General features: G+C 42.6%; 1 protein-coding gene across 8 annotated transcripts in view; it reads right to left on the reverse strand.

The window, feature by feature from the left end:
• The window catches only part of RBFOX2 (RNA binding fox-1 homolog 2), a 346684-nt gene that overhangs the window by 43378 nt on the left and 280668 nt on the right, over positions 1 to 22638 (reverse strand). For 7 of the 8 annotated variants that reach the window (XM_073557990.1, XM_073557987.1, XM_073557984.1 and 4 more), the window contains 2 exons: positions 22025 to 22116; positions 10763 to 10835 (listed from right to left, as the gene is read on the reverse strand). In XM_073557990.1, coding sequence (XP_073414091.1) covers positions 10763 to 10835; positions 22025 to 22116 — 165 coding nt within the window. Of the gene's footprint in view, positions 1 to 10762; positions 10836 to 22024; positions 22117 to 22638 lie in introns of those variants that run through there. The other variant, XM_073557993.1, reaches the window with a different exon arrangement.

Raw genomic sequence — 22638 nt, forward strand, 5'->3', positions numbered from 1 at the left:
TGGGTTTATATACAGTAAGCCATTTCATTTCATGTTTATTTATATGTCCCTGACTAATAATTAGATGAGGGTTTGCGTGCAAAATTTGGGAGGTGTAGGTGTTAATTTAAGGGGTTAATTAGTTGTAAAAAAATGCGTGGGCTCCCGCTGTAATTTGTCAACCAGAGAGGTTAACCCCCTTTTCCTACAATGGACGTAATATTCCGTCCATGTGACCTGGGACCCAATTCCCATGGACGGAATATTACGTCTAGCACGATCAGCTGCGCTCACGGGGGGAGCGCAGCTGATCGCGGCCGGGTGTCAGCTGATTATCACAGCTGACATCCGGCACAATGTGTCAAGGGTGGTCACGGACCGCCCCCGATACGTTAACCCCTGGCACACCGCGATCAAACATGATGGCGGTGTACTGGGGGTTAAAGGAAGCATCGGCAGGGAGGGGGCTCCCTCTGTGCTTCCCTGCGACCCCCACAGCAGCGCGATGTGCAGCGCTGCTGCAGGGGTCGCCTTCCCTGCAGGTCCCCCAGTGTAAAAATATTTTTAAAAAAAATTCCCTAATAAATTCATTTTTTAAAAATAAAAAAAAAAAACAATAAAAGTACACATATTTGGCATCGCCACGTCCGTAATGACCCACCCTATAAAATTGACCCATTTAGTGAACCCCTTAAAAAATAAAAAAATGAAGCAAAAAATAATTTATCATACCGCCGAACAAAAAGTGCAATAACGCGCGATCAAAAAGACGCATATAAATATCCATGGTACTGCTGAAAACGTCATCTTGTCCCGCAAAAAACGAGCCGCCACACAGCGTCATCAGCGAAAAAATAAATAATAATAAAGCATAAATAAATAAAGCAATGCAAAAATAATTATTTTTTATATAAAATTGTTTTCATTGCATAAAACCGCAAAACTTAAAAAAAGACTCCCGCTGACGTCACTGAGGCTGCGCGGAGTCCCCGGCTGATCTGTGAATGAACTAATGACCGTGGGAAAAAAATCAGAAACTTTCCCATGGTAATTAGATGATCTACAGGCAGCCATTGAGGCCGCGCAGAGCTGAATCAATTCATTTTCTAGTAGATTACAGTGAGGCTGGTCGCATTAGCACCGGCCCTCATTGTAAACTATTTAACCCCTTCTGATGGATTGCAGCGTGGGACATGACTGAACGGCGGAGAGGTAAGGATACTGGTGATTTTTTTGTGTTATTTTTTTTTGCAGGTTTTTTGGTGATTACCAGACTAATAAAAATGTCAAAAACTTGGGTGTATTTATTTCATTAAAAGACTTTTTAATTAATGTCTGTGTGATTTTTAACCCTTTCTTAGTATAGGGTTAATAATGGATCGGTGTCTTATTGACACCTCTCCATTATCAATTTATTATTTGGCTTAATGTCACCTTACAATCGAATGGTGACATTAACCTTTTGTTATATTAACCCATTAGCCACCGCTACAGGGCAATGGGAATAGAGAGGTGCAGAATTGGCACATCTTATAGCTGCGCCATTTTTGGGGTGTCTGGGGGGGCAGATTTTTGTAGCCGGGGGGGGGGGGGCAAAAAACGAATTAACCCCTTAAAAATTAACACCTACACCTCCCAAATTTTGCACACAAACCCTCATCTACTTATTGGTCAGGGACATATAAAAAGGAAAAAATGAAATGAAAAGGTTTACTGTATGTAAACCATGTGTCATTTCATGTCGGCTTGGGGAATGATTTGACAGAAGCCAGCAATTGAATTAGCGGCTATTCTGCTATGAACAACTCTGTGAATTTATATATATATCTCTCAATGACAGAGTATATACACTCACTGACCACTTTATTAGGTACACCTGTCCAACTGTGTGTTAAGACTTAATTTCTAATCAGCCAATCACATGGCGGCAACTCAGTGCATTTAGGCATGTAGACATGGTCAAGACAATCTCCTGCAGTTCAAACCGAGCATCAGTATGGGGAAGAAAGGTGATTTGAGTGCCTTTGAACGTGGCATGATTGTTGGTGCCAGAAGGGCTGGTCTGAGAATTTCAGAAACTGCTGATCTACTGGGATTTTCACGCACAACCATCTCTAGGGTTTACAGAGAATGGTCCGAAAAAGAAAAAAAATCCAGTGAGCGGCAGTTCTGTGGCCGGAAATGCCATGTTGATGCCAGAGGTCAGAGGAGAATGGGCAGACTGGTTCGAGCTGATAGAAAGGCAACAGTGACTCAAATTGCCACCCGTTACAACCAAGGTAGGCAGAAGAGCATCTCTGAACGCACAGTGCGTCGAACTTTGAGGCAGATGGGCTACAGCAGCAGAAGACCACACTGGGTACCACTCCTCTCAGCTAAGAACAGGAAACTGAGGCTACAATTTGCACAAGCTCATCGAAATTGGACAGTAGAAGATTGGAAAAACGTTGCCTGGTCTGATGAGTCTCGATTTCTGCTGCGACATTCGGATGGTAGGGTCAGAATTTGGCGTAAACAACATGAAAGCATGGATCCATCCTGCCTTGTATCAACGGTTCAGGCTGGTGGTGGTGGTGTCATGGTGTGGGGAATTTTTTCTGGGCACTCTTTGGGCCCCTTGGTACCAATTGAGCATCGTTGCAACGCCACAGCCTACCTGAGTATTGTTGCTGACCATGTCCATCCCTTTATGACCACAATGTACCCAACATCTGATGGCTACTTTCAGCAGGATAATGCGCCATGTCATAAAGCTCGAATCATCTCAGATTGGTTTCTTGAACATGACAATGAGTTCACTGTACTCAAATGGCCTCCTCAGTCACCAGATCTCAATCCAATAGAGCATCTTTGGGATGTGGTGGAACGGGAGATTCGCATCAGGGATGTGCAGCCGACAAATCTGCGCCAACTGTGTGATGCCATCATGTCAATATGGTCCAAAATCTCTGAGGAATGCTTCCAGCACCTTGTTGAATCTCTGCCACGAAGAATTGAGGCAGTTCTGAAGGCAAAAGGGGGTCCAACCCCTTACTAGCATGGTGTACCTAATAAAGTGGCCAGTGAGTGTATATCACACACACACACACACACACACACACACACACACGTGTATGTATATTCTTTCGTTTCTTTATAAAACCTGTCAGTTTGAGTTTACTGTATAGCGCACTGAATTGCCAGCTTTTCTAAAAGACACCGGGTGCGTGTGTGGTCCGTGTGCAAGGCTGGTTTCACATTTGCGTTAAAACAACGCTGCTCCCTGCGTCGTTAAGCCCCGCCCTGAGCCGGCTCCCTGCCCGCCCCATCCGGGATCACCGCCTACTTTCGCATTTGCACGCATGCGATCGGCGCACCCTATCTTTAGCATAGGGTGCGCAGATCATGCGCTGCCAGTGTGAAAGTAGCGTGCTGCGCACTTTTGACGGTGCGCCGTGCGCGCCAAAATGCACGTCAGTTGTGGCACCGAAATCCACGCCTGCACCCTGCACTCCTACAATCCCTTTTTCTCACTTCCATGTGCCGTGTATTCAGGAATCTTCCACGCAGGCGACATCCGCTCCAGTGACCTCCACTGTACGCGACGATAAGATGCTCTCCCCACTTCCTCCCTGCATAGTCATTGCCATATACCTATGGTTCCTAACGATAACTATGCAGGGAGGAAGTGGGGAGAGCACCTCATCGTTGCACACGCTGGATGTCACAGTGACTCGCCTGCACAGAAGATCCCTGCCTGCTGTCTTCATTATAATACTACCATCCTCCCACACACGTCAGTTGTGGCCCCGAAATCCTGCGCCTGAGCCCTGCAGTCCCTCCACAGTACGTACCTTTTTCTCCCTTCTATAGGCACTTCTGTGCAGGCGAGTCACTGTGACATCCGGCGTGTGCGACGATAAGGTGCTTTCCCCACTTCCTTCCTGCATAGTTATCGTTAGGAACCATAGGTACATGGTCATGACTATGCAGGAAGTGGGGAGAACATTTTATCGTTGCATACACTGGAGGTCACTGGAGCGGAAGTAGCCTGCACAAAAAATTCCTGAACACATGGCCCATAGAAGGGAGAAAAAAAAGGTACGGATTGTGGAGTACTGCAGGGCTCAGTATCCCGGGGCTACAATTGACGTGTGGGAGGAGGGTAGTATTACAATGAAGACAGCAGGCAGGGATTTCTTACAGGCACCACACACCCAGGAGCCTGGAAGAAATCATTGCCATAAAGAAAGAAACTAAGATTTCTCAACAACAAGACCACTAATATGCAGCATACAGGTAGTACTAGTGTAACATTTCTATCACCTGTATGCCCATATTAATAGGTCATATACGTCCCGGGGGTGACAGATTCCCTTTAAACCCATCTTTACAGTCAAGCAGCTAGGTGGTATAACTTCATTTCCTGGCTGTAACTTGACTCTCAAAAAAGGAGACTTTTATGCTTGAGGTTATTAAAATTAGCAGTGAAAAAACAATGCAGAGCTAAAAGGGTTTTCCCCAAGTACAAGCTTTACATGCTTATGGGCTTGCCTTGCCATCGTCACTCAGAATATTGATAGACTGCAGTAGTGAGGTCACTGACTGCTGCAGCCAGTCAAAGATGGGAGTAGAGAGAGTAGTGATGAGTGAATATGCTTGGATAAGGCTGGTTTCACATTTGCGTATGGAGGAGCTACGACCAGCGCCAAACGCAACGTGTTGCATTTTGGTGTGGTCGCCGCACCGTCAAAACGACGCATGCGGAGGCATCCGCATACATTGGCACAGCCTGCGTACCTAATGCTAAAAATAGGGTACGCAGGCCGCATGCCGACGGAGGCGGAGCTGACCGGAGGAGGTGCAGCCGTGGGCGGCGTTTCACTGAGGAAATCAGCATCCCTCTGCAGCTCCTCCATACGCAAATGTGAAACCAGCCTAATGAGTCTTCAGAGCTTGCTCGTGTACTAACTCAGTGTTTTCAGTGTGCTTGATAAATATGTTCCATTTCCTGAGGCTGCACATCTCACGGATGTCTAACAGCTGCAACACATGCAGGGATTGTCTGTCTATTAGACAATCCTTGCATGTGTTGCTGTTAGACAGCCGCCGTCTGGGTCTCGTAAATTTTTTTTTTTTGAGCACGCCAAAAACACTCTTAGCACATGAGCATGCTCTGATGACACCTTATCCGAGAACGATTGCTCATCACTAGAGTCAAAGTGGTGTTCCTAGAGGAGGAGGGAGAGTACCAGTTGAGCTTCATATTTTCATATATAGAACAAGCTCAATATTCAAAAGAAAGAAAGAAAACTGGAAAGCCAGTTTAAAAAGGATATTAAAGAATTGTTTTAGTTCATAGATATATTTGCCATCAGTAGACTTCAATTCTCAGATCCCTGTATACTCATGTACCTTCTGTCAGGCCCATAATAATACATGGCCAGGCCTTTGTGCCTTCAAATGTTTAGGGCCCACTCTTACACCACCACAGATTTGTCTTTGTGCAAAGCGAAAAAGATTAAAAAGCTTTTGTCAATTCGATTAGTGTGTCCATCTCCAAGTAAGGGTCACAAGCACACTATTTCAATATCTGGGTACATTTTTAAAACCTTCTGATCGTTTTTTTCCCCCACAGTGCACACATAGTAGTTCTGTCCCTCTTCAGTTTTGACTTGTGTTTGTACATATTGGTTACTATTTGTTCATTTTAAAATGTATAAACAACAGTTTTGGTTGGTTTCAATGCCCATGGGAACATAACTAGACTGTACTGCTCATAGAGGTATATAATACGGGAAGGCAGCAGCAGAAAGTCAAAGCTAGTGAACTATTTGACCACTAGGTATGGATAGGTTTTGTTATGGAGCAGCGTACAAAGTGTCTTTACCAATTAGACACAATGCATCAAAAAAAAAACAAAAAAAGGGATAGGCCCCTAAGCTTAAGTATAGTCTGCCTTAGGCCACATTCACATGTTCAGTATTTTATATCACTATTTGTAAGCCAAAATCAGGAGAGGAACAATCAGGAGAAGTATAATAGAAACACGTCACCACTTCTGTATTTATTACCCACTCCTGGTTTTGGATTACAAATACTGATGTGAAATACTGACTAAATACTGGGCGTGTGATTGCAGCCTCATGAACTTATATGGCCTAGCCTTTTAGCCCAATTCTTCATTGCTACTAGTTCTGCTACATATACAATTCTGCTGGCTTGGAGGAGTGCCAGCTTATTAGGCTGTATTCACATGTAAAGTTTGTAATTTGACTTTTGCTGCAATTTTCCAGAATTGCAGCAAAAACTATAGTTTGGTCACCACTGTGGAAAACTGCGGCAGAAACAGCACTACAGAGGATATGAATGAACATCGCCTAAAACCATTAAAAATGCTCACCAGAATGACATATAAACACAAATGTCACAAAGGCTTAAAATGGTTAAAAGCACTTTGCACAATGCAATACCAGTACATATACAGTGGATATGGAAAGTATTCAAACCCCTTTATATTTTTCACTCTGTTTCATTGGAGCCATTTAGTAAATTCAAAAAAGGTCATTTTTTTCTCATTAATGTACACTCTGCACCCCATGTCTGCGCCCCATCTTGACTGAAAAAAAAAGAAGAAATTTTTGCAAATTTATTAAGAAAAACTGAAATATCATATGGTCATAAGTATTCAGACACTCATATTTAAATCACTTGCTGTCCATTTCCTTGTGATCCTCCTTGAGATGGTTCTGCTCCTTCATTGGAGTCCAGCTGTGTTTAATTAAACTGATAGGACTTGATTTGTAAAGGCACACACCTGTCTATATAAGACTCACAGCGCATGTCAGACCAAATGAGAATCATGAGGTCAAAAGGAACCTGCCAAGGAGCTCAGAGACAGAATTATGGCAAGGCACACATCTGGCCAAGATTACAGAAGAATTTCTGCAGTACTCAAGGGTCCTAAGAGCACAGTGGCCTCCATAATCCTTAAATGTAAGAAGTTTGGGACCACCAGAAGTCTTCCTAGACCTGGCCGTCCAGCCAAACTGAGCAATCGTGGGGGAAGAGCCTTGGTGAGACAGGAAAAGAAGAGCCCCAAGATCACTGTGGCTGAACTCCACAGATGGGAGAAAGTTCCACAAAGTCAACGATCACTGCAGCCTTCCACCAGTCGGGCCTTTAAGACAGAGTGGCCCAACAGAAGCCTCTCCTCAGTGCCAGACATATGAAAGCCCGCATAGAGTTTGCTTAAAAAAAACAAACAAACAAACAAACAAACACACACATGAAGGACTCCCAGACTATGAGATATAAGATTCTCTAGTCTGATGAGATGAAGATGGAACTTTTTGGTGATAATTCTAAGCGGTATGTGTGGCAAAAACTTGGCACTGGCTCCTCACCTGCCCAATACAATCCCAACAGTGAAACATGATGGTGGTAGCATCATGCTATGGGGGTATTTTTCAGCTGCAGCGACAGGACGACTGGTTGCAATTGAAGGAAACATGAATGCGGCCAAGTACAGAGATATCCTGGATGAAAACCTCTTCCAGAGTGCTCTGGACCTCAGACAACAGTTCACCTTCCAACAAGACAATGACCCTAAGCTCACAGCTAAAATAACAAAGGAGTGGCTTCAGAACAACTCTGTGACCATTCTTGACTGACCCAGACAGAGCCCTGACCTAAACCCAACTGAGCATCTCTGGAGAAACCTGAAAATGACTGTCCACCAATGTTCACCATCCAACCTGACGGAACTGGAGAGGATCTGCAAGGAAGAATGGCAGAGAATCCCTGTGTGAAAAACTTGTAGCATCAATTCCAAGATGATTCATGGCTGTACTAGCTCAAAAGGTTGCTTCTACTCAATACTGAGCAAAGGGTCTGAATGCTTATGACCTTGTGATATTTCAGTTTTTCTTTTTTTAATAAATTTGCAAAAATTTCTACATTTCTGTTGTTTTTTTTTTAGTCAAGATGGGGGGCAGAGAGTGTACAATAATGTGAAAAAAATGAACTTTTTTGAAAGTACCAAATGGCTGCAATGAAACAAAGTGAAAAATTTAAGGGGGTATGAATACTTTCCACACTCACTGTATCACAGCAGACCAAGGATATATCAACATAATACATGACTTGGGTTGGGCAGAAAATGATTTTTTAAAAAGGAAATAATCGTAGATTTCACCCCATTTGAAAACTGCGAACAAAATAGCTTTCTTATTTTGCAACAATATTCTTTGCTAAAGATTCTCTGTTCACATTTCAGGTTTTCATTTCTAGGGTAAGTTTACACATTGAAGAACTGTCCACAAGAAAATCTGCAACAACCAAAGATGAATCTGAACAGATTTTCAGTTGCAGAAATGTTTGAAACAAAATCCAATAACTCACTGTCCGTCTGCACAGTTGGATGTCTTTCACTCTCATATCAGCATTCTGATGGCCGTGACAGGGAATCAACACAAATGCATGCTGAGAATGCATACTGACTTCTGTCGAATATCATAAAGACCCACAAACGCCAAACTACACCCGCAACACGTACTGTGTAATGTAGCAGGGCTTTTATTTATTTTTGCTACTATTAAAGGGGATGCTTTACTCCTCACCCTGGGTCTAGGGTCTTGTCTCTAATGCGGCTCCATGTATTTGGTATTAGTTGCGGTGTGGATGTCACCTCAGCAGCACTGCAGCCAGTGAGTTCAATGGCTTTGCCTGTGTTGACTGAAGAGACACTGAAAATGGTCTGCGGCACTAACAATCACGTCGACTGCATGGCAGACAAACCATGAAATGCTCTGGCATTTCAGAGAAATCAGGATGAAGATCTGACCGGGGACCAGAGGCAAAGAGGAGACTAGTGTGGTACTGCCTCTGTGAGTTGGCAAAAGACCTGTCAATCAACGAGTGATGCAGGAAGAAAGCACTAGGGCAGCCCCAGAATAGTCTAGTCTACAACTAGGATTCTATGGATCGTGAAACTAAATTTACCTGGTAGCGATCGCGCAGCAAAGCTTGGCTACATGCTGCCCATGATTTGGGCAGTGTGAATCTACTGACAAGGCTATTTATATAATTGTCTTAAGTTGGCCATCATCCACTTCCATCTGGATGTCTTCGAATCCCACAATCCACCATGCCGCACGGAAGTACGCTGACCGCCATATTAGAATACCCAAGTGATGGGTATTCCAATATGGCACAAGCTGGTGGTACCAGGCCCTTCCACAGTACCATCAGCGGGACACCGCCAGAACCCCCCCTGCCGGAACCCCCGCCGCCTGCCCACCCATCTCCGTGCAGTCACAGCAGGCAGGAAAGACCACGGCTTGTGCAGGAGATGGGGTGCGGGCGCCCTCTGGTGGCGCCGCACCCCATCTCCAGCACAGGCCGCATACCAGCGTCTTTCCTGACGGTTGTGAGAGGGGTGTAACGAGGGCGGTGTAACGAGGGGGATATAATGAGAGGGGTGTAAGCCGAACCCCAGCTAGGACCTGCCGCCTGACTACACGCAACGGATCCTGCCGCTGTCTGCCCACCCACCTCCGTGCAGTCACAGCCGGCAGGAAAGACCGTGGCTTGAGGCCTTTGTTGGAGATTGAGTGTGGGCACCCCATCTCCAGGACAGGCCGCAAAACTCAGTCTTTGCTGCCGGCTGTGACTACATGGAGGTGGGTGGGTCGCCACCCCCAGCGCCACAGAACTGCCCCCATCGTGATGTCACAGCCCTCCCGATACGATAGCATCGGGCCCACATCTAGTTTCATTATAAAGAGTAAAACCTGGCGTAATCTTGAACAGTATACAAAACCTGTAATACTAGGTCCAATTAAGAGAACCTTTCAGTACTTTCATGCTCAATTGCACACAGTATGTGATAGTAGCTGTAGAGCGGAATTCATTTAGTTCCATTTTGACTCTGAACTGTGGATAAATTAGCAATGAAATATTTGGCACCTAATGCATTAACTTTAGTCAAGACCAAGTGAGTTATTAGATCATTTTTATCATACTTACCTGTACATCACCATCATATTCCACAGTGATGTACAGATTTTGTTAATAATGTCCCCATTGGGGCTCACAATCTACAATCCCTATCAGTAGATCTTGGGAGTGTGGGAAGAAGCTGGAGAAACTGGAGGAAACCCACGCAATCTCCTTGCAGATGTTGTCCTTTGTGGTATTTGAACTCAGAACCTCAGTGCTGCAAAGCAATAGTGCTAACCACTGAGCCACCGTGCTGTCTGACTGAAGGTATATTACACCAGAAGTGTGGAGTCATTAACTCAAGTTAATATTTCCTCACTTCTGTGCTGTGCAATACCTTCAGCGCTCATTTTCGCTGCACACTCTGGATAGAGGACCTGTGGACTCAGATCATATGACCTTGATGACATCATGGGTCCTTCTGCACTTCTATATTGCTGCTCGCTTAGGATTGGTCAGTATCATACAGAAGGCAGACGTACACGACAGTGAAAACTTATTTGGTGCCAAATATTTCATTGCCAATATCGCCACAGTGGAGGTGGACGATTTAAAAAAAAAAAAAAAAATCCCACTCTGCAGCCACAACAGTGTGGCCAGTTCTACATGAACAGTTTGGTGAAAGGTCCTCTTGGGTTTCTTCAAAACTGCTTAGAATATATAAAAACAAGCTCCAGAGCCCACTGCATCCACAAATACTCACTTACTTGGGATAAAAATGTTAAGACTATTCAACAGTCCCTTTCATTCCTAATATATTGATTTTCTAAGTACAAATTTTAAAAAATTCTGTTTTACTTACCACAGCTCCCACTCCGTAACTGGTAGCAGGGGCCAGGGCATGATATGGGTCAGCTGTATATACTCTCCCGTATCTGCACAGGAAAACAATACATATAATGTAAGTGGCAGCAACTCGTATACACAATTTATAATTCAACCCTACAGTACAAATCAGTAATGGTTTTAGCATTACAGTAGTGGATGGCAAGCTATATTACAGGAATGATAAATATCCATACATAGATGTACTGTGCTGTCCAAGAGTATTGGCCCCACCCTTCATTTCATCTGATTTTGTCAACTTGTCATATTTAGCCTGGGGCTACATGGTGACGGACCCTGAAACCTGTCACAGGGCCAGAGGTCACTGCTACATCGCAGTGCATTAAAATTGAAAAGGCACTTCAAGCGGAACTGCAAATGCAATAACTCACAAGATGTCCAACCACATTGAAGTTTTAAAGAAGAACTCATATCCTTTTAAGACATTGTAATTTGTATTCCATATTATATAACACTGTGTACTTACAATTGCTTATTTTGCCTTCCTACCTAGCCAAATCTTCTTTTCTCTGCTTTATGTAGACACAAGAAGTCTCTTGTCCCTGCAGAAATCATTCCCTTCTTCACCTCCTGACCCAGCTGCAACACTCCTCTCTCCTGCAATTGACATTTGCAGTGGCTTCCAGGGCCTTGCGAAATTATTCGGCCCCCTGGAATTTTTCAACCTTTGCCCACATATCATGCTTCAAACAAAGATACCAAATGTAAATTTTTGGTGAAGAATCAACAACAAGTTGGACACAATTGTGAAGTTAAACAAAATTTATTGGTTATTTTAAATTTTTGTGGAAAATCAAAAACTGAAAAGTGGGGCGTGCAAGATTATTCGTCCCCTTTACTTTCAGTGCAGCAAACTCGCTCCAGAAGTTCATTGTGGATCTCTGAATGATCCAATGCTGTCCTAAATGACTAATGATAAATATAATCCACCTGTGTGTAATCAAGTCTCCGTATAAATGCACCTTTTCTGTGATAGTCTCAGGGTTCTGTTTGAAGCACAGAGAGCATCATGAAGACCAAGGAACACAACAGGCAGGTCCTTGATACTGTTGTGGAGAAGTTTAAAGCCAGATTTGGATACAAAATGATTTCCAAAACTTTAAACATCCCAAGGAGCACTGTGCAAGCGATCATACTGAAATGGAAGGAGTATCATACCACTGCAAATCTACCAAGACCCTGCCGTCCCTCTAAGCTTTCATCTCAAACAAGGAGAAGACTGATCAGAGATGCAGCCAAGACGCCCATGATCACTCTGGATGAACTGCAGAGATCTACAGCTGAGGTGGGACAGTCTGTCCACAGGACAGCAATCAGTCGTACACTGCACAAATCTGGCCTTCATGGAAGAGTGGCAAAAAGAAAGTAATTTCTCAAGCTATCCATAAAAAGTGTCGTTTAAAGTTTGAAACAAGCCACCTGGGAGACTAACAAAACATGTGGAAGAAGGTGCTCTGGTCAGATGAAACCAAAATTGAACTTTTTGGCAACAATGCCAAACGATATGTTGGGCATAAAGACAACACAGCTCATCACCCTGAACACACCATCCCCACTGCCAAACATGGTGGTGGCAGCATCGTGGTTTAGGGCTGCTTTTCTTCATCAGGGACAGGGAAGATGGTTAAAACTGATGGGAAGATGGATGGAGCCAAATACAGTACCATTCTTGAAGAAAACCTGTTGGAGTCTGCAAAAGACCTGAGACTGGGACGGAGATTTGTTTTCCAACAAGACAATGATCCCAAACATAAAGCAAAATCTGCAATGGAATGGTTCACAAATAAATGTATCCAGGTGTTTAAATTCAGGTCTGGACTTTGACTTGGCCATTCTATCGAGAATCTGTGGAAAGAGCTGAAAACTGCTGTTCACAAACGATCTCATCACACCACACTGAGCTTGAGCTGTTTGCCTAGGAAGAATGGGCAAGAATTTCAGTCTCTCGATGTACAAAACTAATAGACACATACCCCAAGCAACTTGCAGCTGTAATAGCAGCAAAAGGTGGCGCAAAAAAGTATTAAGTTAAAGGGGCCGAATAATATTGCACGCCCCACTTTTCAGTTTTTGAATTTCAACAAAAATTTAAAATAACCAATAAATGTCATTCAACTTCACAATTGTGTCCCACTTGTTGATTCTTTACATTTGGTATCTTTATGTTTCAAGCATGACATGTGGGAAAAGGATGAAAAATTCCAGGGGGATGAATATTTTCACAAGGCACTCTATGACTCATACAGTAATAACTGACCTCCTGTTTCTACAGAGCTTAGAAGGATTCAGCTAGTCAGTTTTTAATCACATGATGTCATAGATCTAATGGAAGAGAGAAGAATTACTACAAAGTGCTATATAATATGATGACCACCCCCGACACGTTAACCCCTTGCACACCGCAATCAAATACGATCGCAGTGTACCGGGGGTTAAAGGAAAGCATCGGCAGGGAGGGGGCTCCCTCCGTGCTTCCCTGAGCCCCCCACCGCAGCGCAATGTGCAGCGCTGCTGCGGGGGTCTCTTTCCCTACAGGTCCCCGGATCCAATATGGTGACGGGGACCTTCGGGGGCCTGCAGGGAGCTGACTTCCTCAGTGCCTGCAAAGCACAGACATGAGGAAGTCTGCAGCAGTGCCTGTGTCAGATCGCTGATCTATCACAGTGATCTGTGATGTGACAGATCAGCGATCAGTCACAGGACAGTGATGTCCCACCTGGGACAATGTAATAAAGTTAAAAAAAAAAAAAAAAAAAAAAAAAAAAAATCGCTAAATTAAAAAAAAAAAAAAATTCCCGAATAAATTCATTTTTTGGAAATAAAAAAATAATAAAAGTGCACATATTTGTTATAGCCGCGTCCGTAACGACCCGCCCTATAAAACAGTCTCATTAGTTAACCCCTTTAGCAAACCCCTTAAAAAAATCGAAGCAAAAAATAAATTTATCATACTGCCGAACAAAAAGTGCAATAACACACGATCAAAAAGACGCATATAAATATCCATGGTACCGCTGAAAACGTCATCTTGTCCCGCAAAAAACAAGCTGCCACACAGCGTCATCAGCGAAAAAATAAAAAAGTTATAGCTCGCAAAATAAAGCGATGCAAAAATTATTTATATAAAATTGTTTCCATTATATAAAAGCACCAAAACATAAAAAAATGACATAAATGAGGTATCGCTGTAACCGTACTGACCCGAAGAATAAAACCGCTTTATCAATTTTACCGCACGCAGAACGGTATAAACGCACCCCCCAAAAGAAATTCATGAAACGCTGGTTTTTGTTCATTCTGCGTCCCAAAAATCGGAATAAAAAGCGATCAAAAGATGTCACGTGCCCGAAAATGATACCAATAAAAATGTCAACTCGTCCCGCAAAAAATAAGACCTCACATTACTCGGTGGGTCAAAATATGGAAAAATTATAGCTCTCAATATGTGGTGATGCAAAAACTATTTTTACAATAAAAAGCGTCTTTTAGCGTGTGACAGCTGCCAAACATAAAAACTGCCATAAATAATAAATCAAACCCCCCGTAATCACCCCCTTAGTTAGGGAAAAATAATAAAATTAAAAAAAATGTATTTATTTCCATTTCCCCATTAGGGTTAGGGTTATGGCTGAGATTAGGGTTAGGGGTGTGTTGGGGTTCGGGTTGGAGTTAGAATTGGGGGGTTTCCACTGTTCGGGGACATCAGGTGCTCTCCAAACGCGACATGGCATCTGATCTCAATTCCAGCCAATTCTGCGTTGAAAAAGTCAAATGGTGCTCCTTCCCTTCCAAGCTCTGCCATGCGACAGTGTTTTACCCCCACATATGGGGTATCAGCCAACTCAGGACAAATTGCAAAACAACTTTTGGGGTCCAATTTCTCCTGTTGCCCTTAGGAAAATAAAAAATTGGGGGCAAAAATATCATTTTTGTGGAAAAAAATGATTTTTTATTTTCACGCCTGGGCGTTATAAACTTCTTTGAAGCACTTGGGGGTTCAAAGTGCTCACCACACATCTAGATAAGTTCCATCGGGGGGGGGTCTAGTTTCCAAAATGGGGTCACTTGTGGGGAGTTTTGAGTAGTTTAGGTACATCAGGGGCTCTCCAAAGGCAACATGACACCCACAGACCATTCCATCAAAGTCTGCACTCCAAAACGTCACTACTTCCCTTCCGAGCCCCGACGTGTGCCCATACAGTAGTTTTCTCCCACATATGGGGTATCAGCGTACTCAGGACAAATTGGACAACAACTTTTGGGGTCCAATTTCTCCTGGTACCCATGGGAAAATAAAAAATTGGGGACTAAATGATCATGTTTGTGGAAAAAATACGATTTTTTTATTTTCACGCACGGGCATTATAAACTTCTGTGAAGCACTGGGGGGTTCAAAGTGCTCACCACACATCTAGATAAGTTCCTTGGGGGATCTAGTTTCCAAAATGGTGTCATTTGTGGGGTTTTCCACTGTTTTGGTACATCAGGGGCTTTCCAAACGCAACATGGTGTCCGATCTCAATTCCAGCCAAAAACGTTAAATGGCGCTGCTTCCCTTCCGAGCTCTGCCATGCGCCCAAATAGTCGTTTACACCCACATATGGGGTATCAGCGTACTCAGGACAAATTGCACAATAACTTTTAGGGTACTGTTACCCTTGGAAAAATAAGAATTGAGGGTGAAAAGATAATTTTTGCAGAAAAAATATGATTTTTTAATTGTACGGCTGGCTGTACATTATAAACGTCTGTGAAGCCCTTGGGGGTTCAAAGTTCTCACCACACATCTAGATAAGTTCCTTGGGGGGGTCTAGTTTCCAAAATGGGGTCACTTGTGGGGGGTGTCCACTGTTTAGGTACATCAGGGGCTCTCCAAACGTGACATGGCGTCCGATCTGAATTCCAGCCAATTTTGCATTGAAAAAGTCAAACGGCGCTCCTTCCCTTCTGAGCTCTGCCATGCACCGAATCAGTGGTTCCCCCCCACATATCAGGTATCAGAGTACTCAGGACAAATTGCACAATAACTTTTGCAGTCCAATTTCTCCTGTTACCCTTGGTTAAATAAAAAAAATTGAACTTGAAGTATTTTTTTGTGAAAAAAGTTAAGTGTTCATTTTTTTTTAAATATTCAAAAAATTCCTGTGAAGCACCTGAAGGGTTAATAAACTTCTTGAATGTGGTTTTGAGCACCTTAAGGGGTGCAGTTTTTAGAATGGTGTCACTTTTGGGTATTTTCTATCATATAGACCCCTCAAAGTGGCTTCAAATGTGATGCGGTCCGTAAAAATAAAATGGTGTTGCAAAAAATGAGAAATCGCTGGTCAAATTTTAACCCTTATAACTTCCTTACAAAAAAAAAAAAAAAAATTTGGCTCCAAAATTGTGCTGATGTAAAGTAAATATGTGGGAAATGTTACTTAAGTTTTTCGTGTGCCGTATTGCTGTGATTTAAGAGCATTAAAATTCAAATTTGGAGAATTGCGAAATTTTCAAAATTTTCCAAAGATTTCTGTTTTTTTCACAAATAAACACAAGTTATATGAATGAAATATTACCACTGACATGAAGTACAATATGTCACAAGAAAACAATGTCAGAATCACCGGGATCCATGGAAGCATTCCAGAGTTATTACCTCATAAAGGGACAGTGGTCAGAATTGTAAAAATTGGCTTGGGAGTTAACGTGCAAACCACCCTTGGTAGTGAAGGGGTTAATGTGATTTGCTTGTTGAGTACCCTAAAAGTTGATTCACTAGCAGTGACGCCTAGCCATCTTTTGGCGAATGATAGTTGCTGTGGCAAAAGTCGCCGAGTAGCCTCAGCCTTAATGGTTTCAGCCACAAACTCATTTTGAGGGCGTGATAAATTGTTGAGTGCACAACTATTAATATGTAGGTAATGCCAGTCAAGCATGGAAAATCCAAGCAATGGAAAACAAAGTATATGCAAAATGGAGGACCACACAAGCAAAAAAACTTTATAATGAAAAACAAACCCAGATAAACGTGATTAAAAACACCACTAGGTGTATGCGCTATCATCTCAACCTAAGATAATCAGCAAGAATAGATCACGTCCTCAAACTAAAATAATGGGTGCAAATATGTAGTTGGAACATACCAAAAAAATTAAAAAAAACACAAACAAAATTAAAACTGTAAATTAAGGACATCAACCCTTACGCAAAACAAGAAAACGAAGCAGATTTAGCCATCCATACCCGGAGTCAAGGAGGAGGTGGACAGAGGCCCACAGCGTATGGCCACACACATCGGCTTCATCAGGAGCTATCAGATTGTAGGTAGAGCTATGTTTTATATGTAACAAAAGCTAGTGCTGGGTAAAAGCGGAAACATATGAGGCTATAGCAGCCAAAAGGCACAACGAGTAGTCTCCGCACCACGTATTAGCTGTATATAATTCAAAACAACAGGCACAGGGGATCCTGTAATTAAAGGTCCAGCTTATCAGGGAAATATATAATATACAGTATGAATATAGCGTGTGCGCCTATAAACAGAACCTGGTAAGTCATGGAGACCACATAGAAGACACGTACTAAATTGTCATAAAGGACACGATATTATACAAATGTCACAAAGCAAGATGAAAGATGACTCATTAGTCAGGAATGGACATAAAGCTCACACGCTATTGAAGTCAACCTATGACAACAGCATGAGGTAGAGACAGAGACCCCAATTCCAGTGATGTATAGTGATAGTTTACTGGGTGCAGCATGCGATTAGTCACAGTTCTCATTGCTGCAGGCTGAGCAGAGCGCAGTTGTTGAGCTGTGTAAAACCTCACCTGTACCACAGCTCTCTGTCACTATACAATGTACACAGAGGCTGCTAAGAAATGGGGTGAGTGGGGGTTTCAGGTTCGACTAGGAAGTATGAGTAAGCTTGTTTGGTAGTGATAATCTCCTGCTGATAAAAAACTGTATTGACACAGCAAAAGAAATTTGTGTATCCATAGAGAAGAAAGCAGATAGGCACAATACGTCCCATGCAAAAAAAAAATCCTTTATTGTGGCATCATGTTACCAACAGCCGGCAGATAAAACGATGGAGCAAATACAGACAACGATCGTTTCGCGCTTACATTGAGATTCAACATGTCATATGTAGGACAAAGCACACAACATATTTAAAAGCAACTGTTGCCCTTGTCCCACCCACCAAACATCAGGTGACAGCATCTCATTAATTATGAACAAGTGGAAAGCAAAAAAAAAAATGCAAAAGAATCATCATTAATGAGATGCTGTCATCTGATGTTTGGTGGGTTGGGACAAGGGCAACGGTTGCTTTTAAATATGTTGTGAGCTTTGTCGTACATGTGACCTGTTGAAGGGCAATGTAAGTGCGAAACGATCGTTGTCTGTATTTGCTTCATCGCTTTATCTGCCTGCTGTTTTTAACATGATGCCACAATAAAGGATTTTTTTTTTTTTTGCACGGGACGGATTGTGCCTATCCACTTTCTTCTCTGTGGATACACTATTTTTTTTCCCTGCGAAGTGGCACCCGTATTCCCTGATGTGTGTGCAGCTTCATTAACACAAGGTCATACAGCTGTGCTTTTGTCCTGCTTTTCTTCTATGGTATGTGACACAACAAAAGACAGCCCAGTAAGTGACATTGCTGAAATCGGTGTCTCTGCTCTTACATGATAGTGCTCTTAGATTATATAGCAAAAACCCGCTGACAGATTCTCTTTATCAACTATTCCACACTCACTTGCCTATTATTTGGAATTACACATCGGTAATATGTGGTGCGGAAAATACTCCGTTGTGCTGCTTTATCCCCATATTTCCATTTCTACTTTTACCTATCATTAGCTTGTTTTACATACATAACAGCTCTACCTACAATTTGATAGGTCCTGATGATGCCGATGTGTGGGGCAACAAGCACTGGGCCTCTGACTATGTCTTCCTGGTCTCCAGATATGGTTGACTTACCATAATTTTTTTTTCTTTCACATATGGGATGAGGCCACTATTTGCAGCATTTACTTACTCTTTCTACCAAGCATAGTTTTTCTATTTTGTACCCTATCGCTGTTGCTGCTATACACCTAGCGTTTTTTTTTCTTTTTTTTAATTCTCTCATTCACTTTTAAGGCTTTGAAACCGCTGAATTGAATGTATGAACATTTGAATTGTATTACATTATTACTGGAAGTTGTGTTATTTTTGTGTGTTTTAATTACATATCTGCACCATTATTTTGATTTGAGGATGTGGGTTATTCTTGGTCATTATCTTGGGCCGAGTTATATTATATGTAGACAGTGTACCGGGATGCACTCCCCTGGATACAGTTGGTCATAAAAACATAGAATTGTAGAGTTGGAAGGGACCTCCAGGGTCATCATGTCCAACCCCCTGCTCAATGCAGGATTCACTAAATCCTCAATGCAGGATTCACTAATCATCCCAGACAGATGTCTGTCCAGCCTCTGTTTGAAGACTTCCATTGAAGTCTTACTCACAACATCTCGTGGCAGCCTGTTCCACTCATTGACCACCCTCCCTCATCCCTCACTGTCAAAAAATTCTTTCTAATATCTAATCTGTGTCTCCTCCCTTTCAGTTTCATCCCATTGCTTCTAGTCTTTCCTTGTACAAATGAGAATAAAGATGATCCTTCTACACGGTGACATTCATTCAGTTTTGCAAGCTAAACATTCCCAGATCCTTTAACAGTTTCTCGTAGGACATACTCTGCAGTTCTTTCACCATCCTGGTAGCTCTCAACTTGCTCCAGTCTTTTTTCTGTGTGTTTTTTTAAAATGTGGTGCCCAAACTGGACACAGTATTCCAGATGAGGCCTGACCAAGGAGGAGTAGAGGGGATAATTACTTTACGTGATCTAGACCAGGGATCCCCACCTCCAATCCTCAAGGCCCACCAACAGGTCATGTTTTCAGGATTTCCCTTGTATTGTACAGGTGAAGCAATTATCACATGAGCAATACTCAGGAAATCCTGAAAACATGATCTGTTAGTGGGCCTTGAGGACTGGAGTTGGGGATCCCTGATCTAGACTCTGCTTCTCAAAGGGAATGTGTCACCTAATTTTTGCTCTATGAGATGCAGCCACCGCCATCAGGGGCTTATCTACAGCATTCTGTAATGCTGTAGATAAGCCCCCGATGTAACCTGAAAGATAAGAAACGAGTTAGATTATACTCACCCGGGGTCCGGTCTGATGGGTGTCACGGTCCGGCGCCTCCCATCTTCTAGCAATGACGTCCTCCTTACTTCTGCCGCGGCTCCTGCGCAGGCGTACTATATCTGCCCTATTGAGGGCAGAGTAAAGTACTGCAGTGCGCAGGTGCCGGACCTCTCTGACCTTTCCCGGTGCCTGCGCACTGCAGTACTCTGCCCTCCATAGGGCAGATATAGTACGCCTGCGCAGGAACCGCAGCAGACGTAAGGAGGAGAACGTCATTGTTAGAAGATGGGAGGCGCCGGTCCACAACCCCTGGGTGAGTATAATATAACTCGTTTTTCTTATCTTTCAGGTTACATTGGGTATTATGTACAACATTACAGAATGCTGTAGATAAGCCCCTGATGGCGGTGGCCGCATCTCTCATACGGCAAAAATGAGGTGACAGATTCCCTTTAATACATCATAGAACTAGGTTTGCTTTTTTTGCTGCTGCATCACACGGTTGACTCATGTGTAGTCTGATTTAAACAGTTTACCCAAGTCTTTTTCACACATGTTGTTGCCTAGTTCCATTATTCCTATTCTGCAGATGTATTTTGTTTTTCTTGCCCAGATGTATAATCTTGCATTTCTCCTTGTTAAATACCATTCAATTAGTCGCTGCCCATTGTTCAGCTTATCTAGATGCTTCTGAATCCTTTCTCCATCTACTCTAGTGTTAGCTAGCCCTCCTAGCTTTGCATCGTCTGCAAATTTGATTAGTTTACCTCCAGTTCCCCATCTAGATCATTTATAAAAATGTTGAACACCACTGGGGCCAGGACAGAGCCTTGTGGTACTCACTTGAAACAATTTTACAATTGGATTTGCAACTATCACCACCCATTCAGTAAGATCACTGACCCATTTATGAATACATCTCACTGTAGCCTTGTCAATCCCATACGTGGTCATTTTCTCAATAAGTATAGTATGAGATACTTTATCAAATGCTTTGCTGAAGTCGAGATATACTATATCTACTACATATCCCTGATCCACCCAGTGATTCCATCATAGAAGGAAATTAGATTAGTCTGGCATGACATGTTTGTTATAAACCCATGCTGGCTCTGGTTAATTAATATATTCTTATCCAAGTACTTACAGACATGCTGTTTAATAATGTGCTCAAATATCTTTCCTGGTATAGAAGCTCACTGGCCACTAACTTCCTGGCTCCATCTACTTTCCTTTTTTGAAGATGGGGACAACATTTGCCCTTCTCTAATCTTATTAGATTTCTTCTGTTTTCAAGGATTTTACAAAGATTAATTTCCTTTGCTAACTTTTAGTACCCAAGGATATAATTCATCCTACTGCCATATACAAAGAACATGACCAGACTAGTCAAACTTTTTTTTTGTTTAATAAAAACGGAGCCAGAGTTCCTCTGACAACAAAAAGGAAAACACAGTAAAGTTTCACACAACTAGGCAAGAATGTTCTAAAATACAATATAATTTGCCTGACCCATGCTTCAGCCAAATGCGGTAGCCGAGAAGTTAACCAAGGAAAACAATCAAATTAAGTGAGTGCATATCTTAACCCACCCTTTTCTCCCACCAACAGATGAATTCTCCTTGGTGAGTATTTTGTTCAGAGTGTGAGCCTCTCTTATGCTGTGAGCAACTAGCTCTAGTTCATACAGTTTTGCTAGAAAAATCTTTCTGCCTGATAATCTACATTTGGCCCGAAACTCTCTCTAGGTTCACGTGAACGCTTCCATCTTGATCACTGTGGCAGAGCCAGAGCTCAGGACTTCCCGACAGTAACCTGTTCGGTGAGGAGGCTGGCTGATTGTCCATTAGTTGGGAGGCCAAATTAGCCAGCTACACTAGCAGGAGGCTTTCCACTTCACAGCAGGTGGCTCTCACTTGTATAGGCGACAATGGGGCATAGTATATCAACATTTAGAAGACCATGATAAACTAAGCAGGATAGTACAGTACCAAGGTAATGGCAGTTCTTATTCAATCATACCCATCACTGTAGGCGGCAGCGGCGGCTGCAGCGGCGGTGGCGGCTGTGGCAGCAGTAGCTGGCTGAGTGTACCTGTAGGCTGCATATCCACCCTGTTATAAAAGAAGGTGGTTAGAACTATTGTCCAGATTTAAAAATAGATAAAAACAGGTTTTTGGATCACAACAGCGTCGTATACAATATCATAAAGGCATTTCAGCAGGCAGAAATGAAAACTAGATTCTAGGTTTTAATCATTTAGAAAAATCTAATGTGTGAGTTTTGGCTAAATACTAAAAAGCAAACTTTTTCGTGCAGATTTAAATAGTATTCTAAAAGGCATGGGCATGTGAGGTACTCGTCAGACCATCTACTTTGGATGAATGGCATGTTCAGCATACTGTTCTACATAAACCAGGAAAATGCAGATGGCCACTATTGCTGCATTATTTGTCACACAATCTATTATGGAACATAAATTAGCACAGTAGTTTGGTTTTTTCACACTTGTTACATTCAGAAGGGTGCTGAATCTTCCCAACTATAATTTACTTGCATTTGTTTCATACACTTTTTAATACATTATTAAGAACCGCTTTGGTTACCAACGCAATGATTCTTCTGTCAGCCTTAAA

The sequence above is a fragment of the Dendrobates tinctorius genome, unplaced genomic scaffold (assembly GCF_039654945.1).
Source record: "Dendrobates tinctorius isolate UK_male_01 unplaced genomic scaffold, ASM3965494v1 ptg000012l, whole genome shotgun sequence".
NCBI classification, from domain to species: Eukaryota; Metazoa; Chordata; class Amphibia; order Anura; family Dendrobatidae; genus Dendrobates; species Dendrobates tinctorius.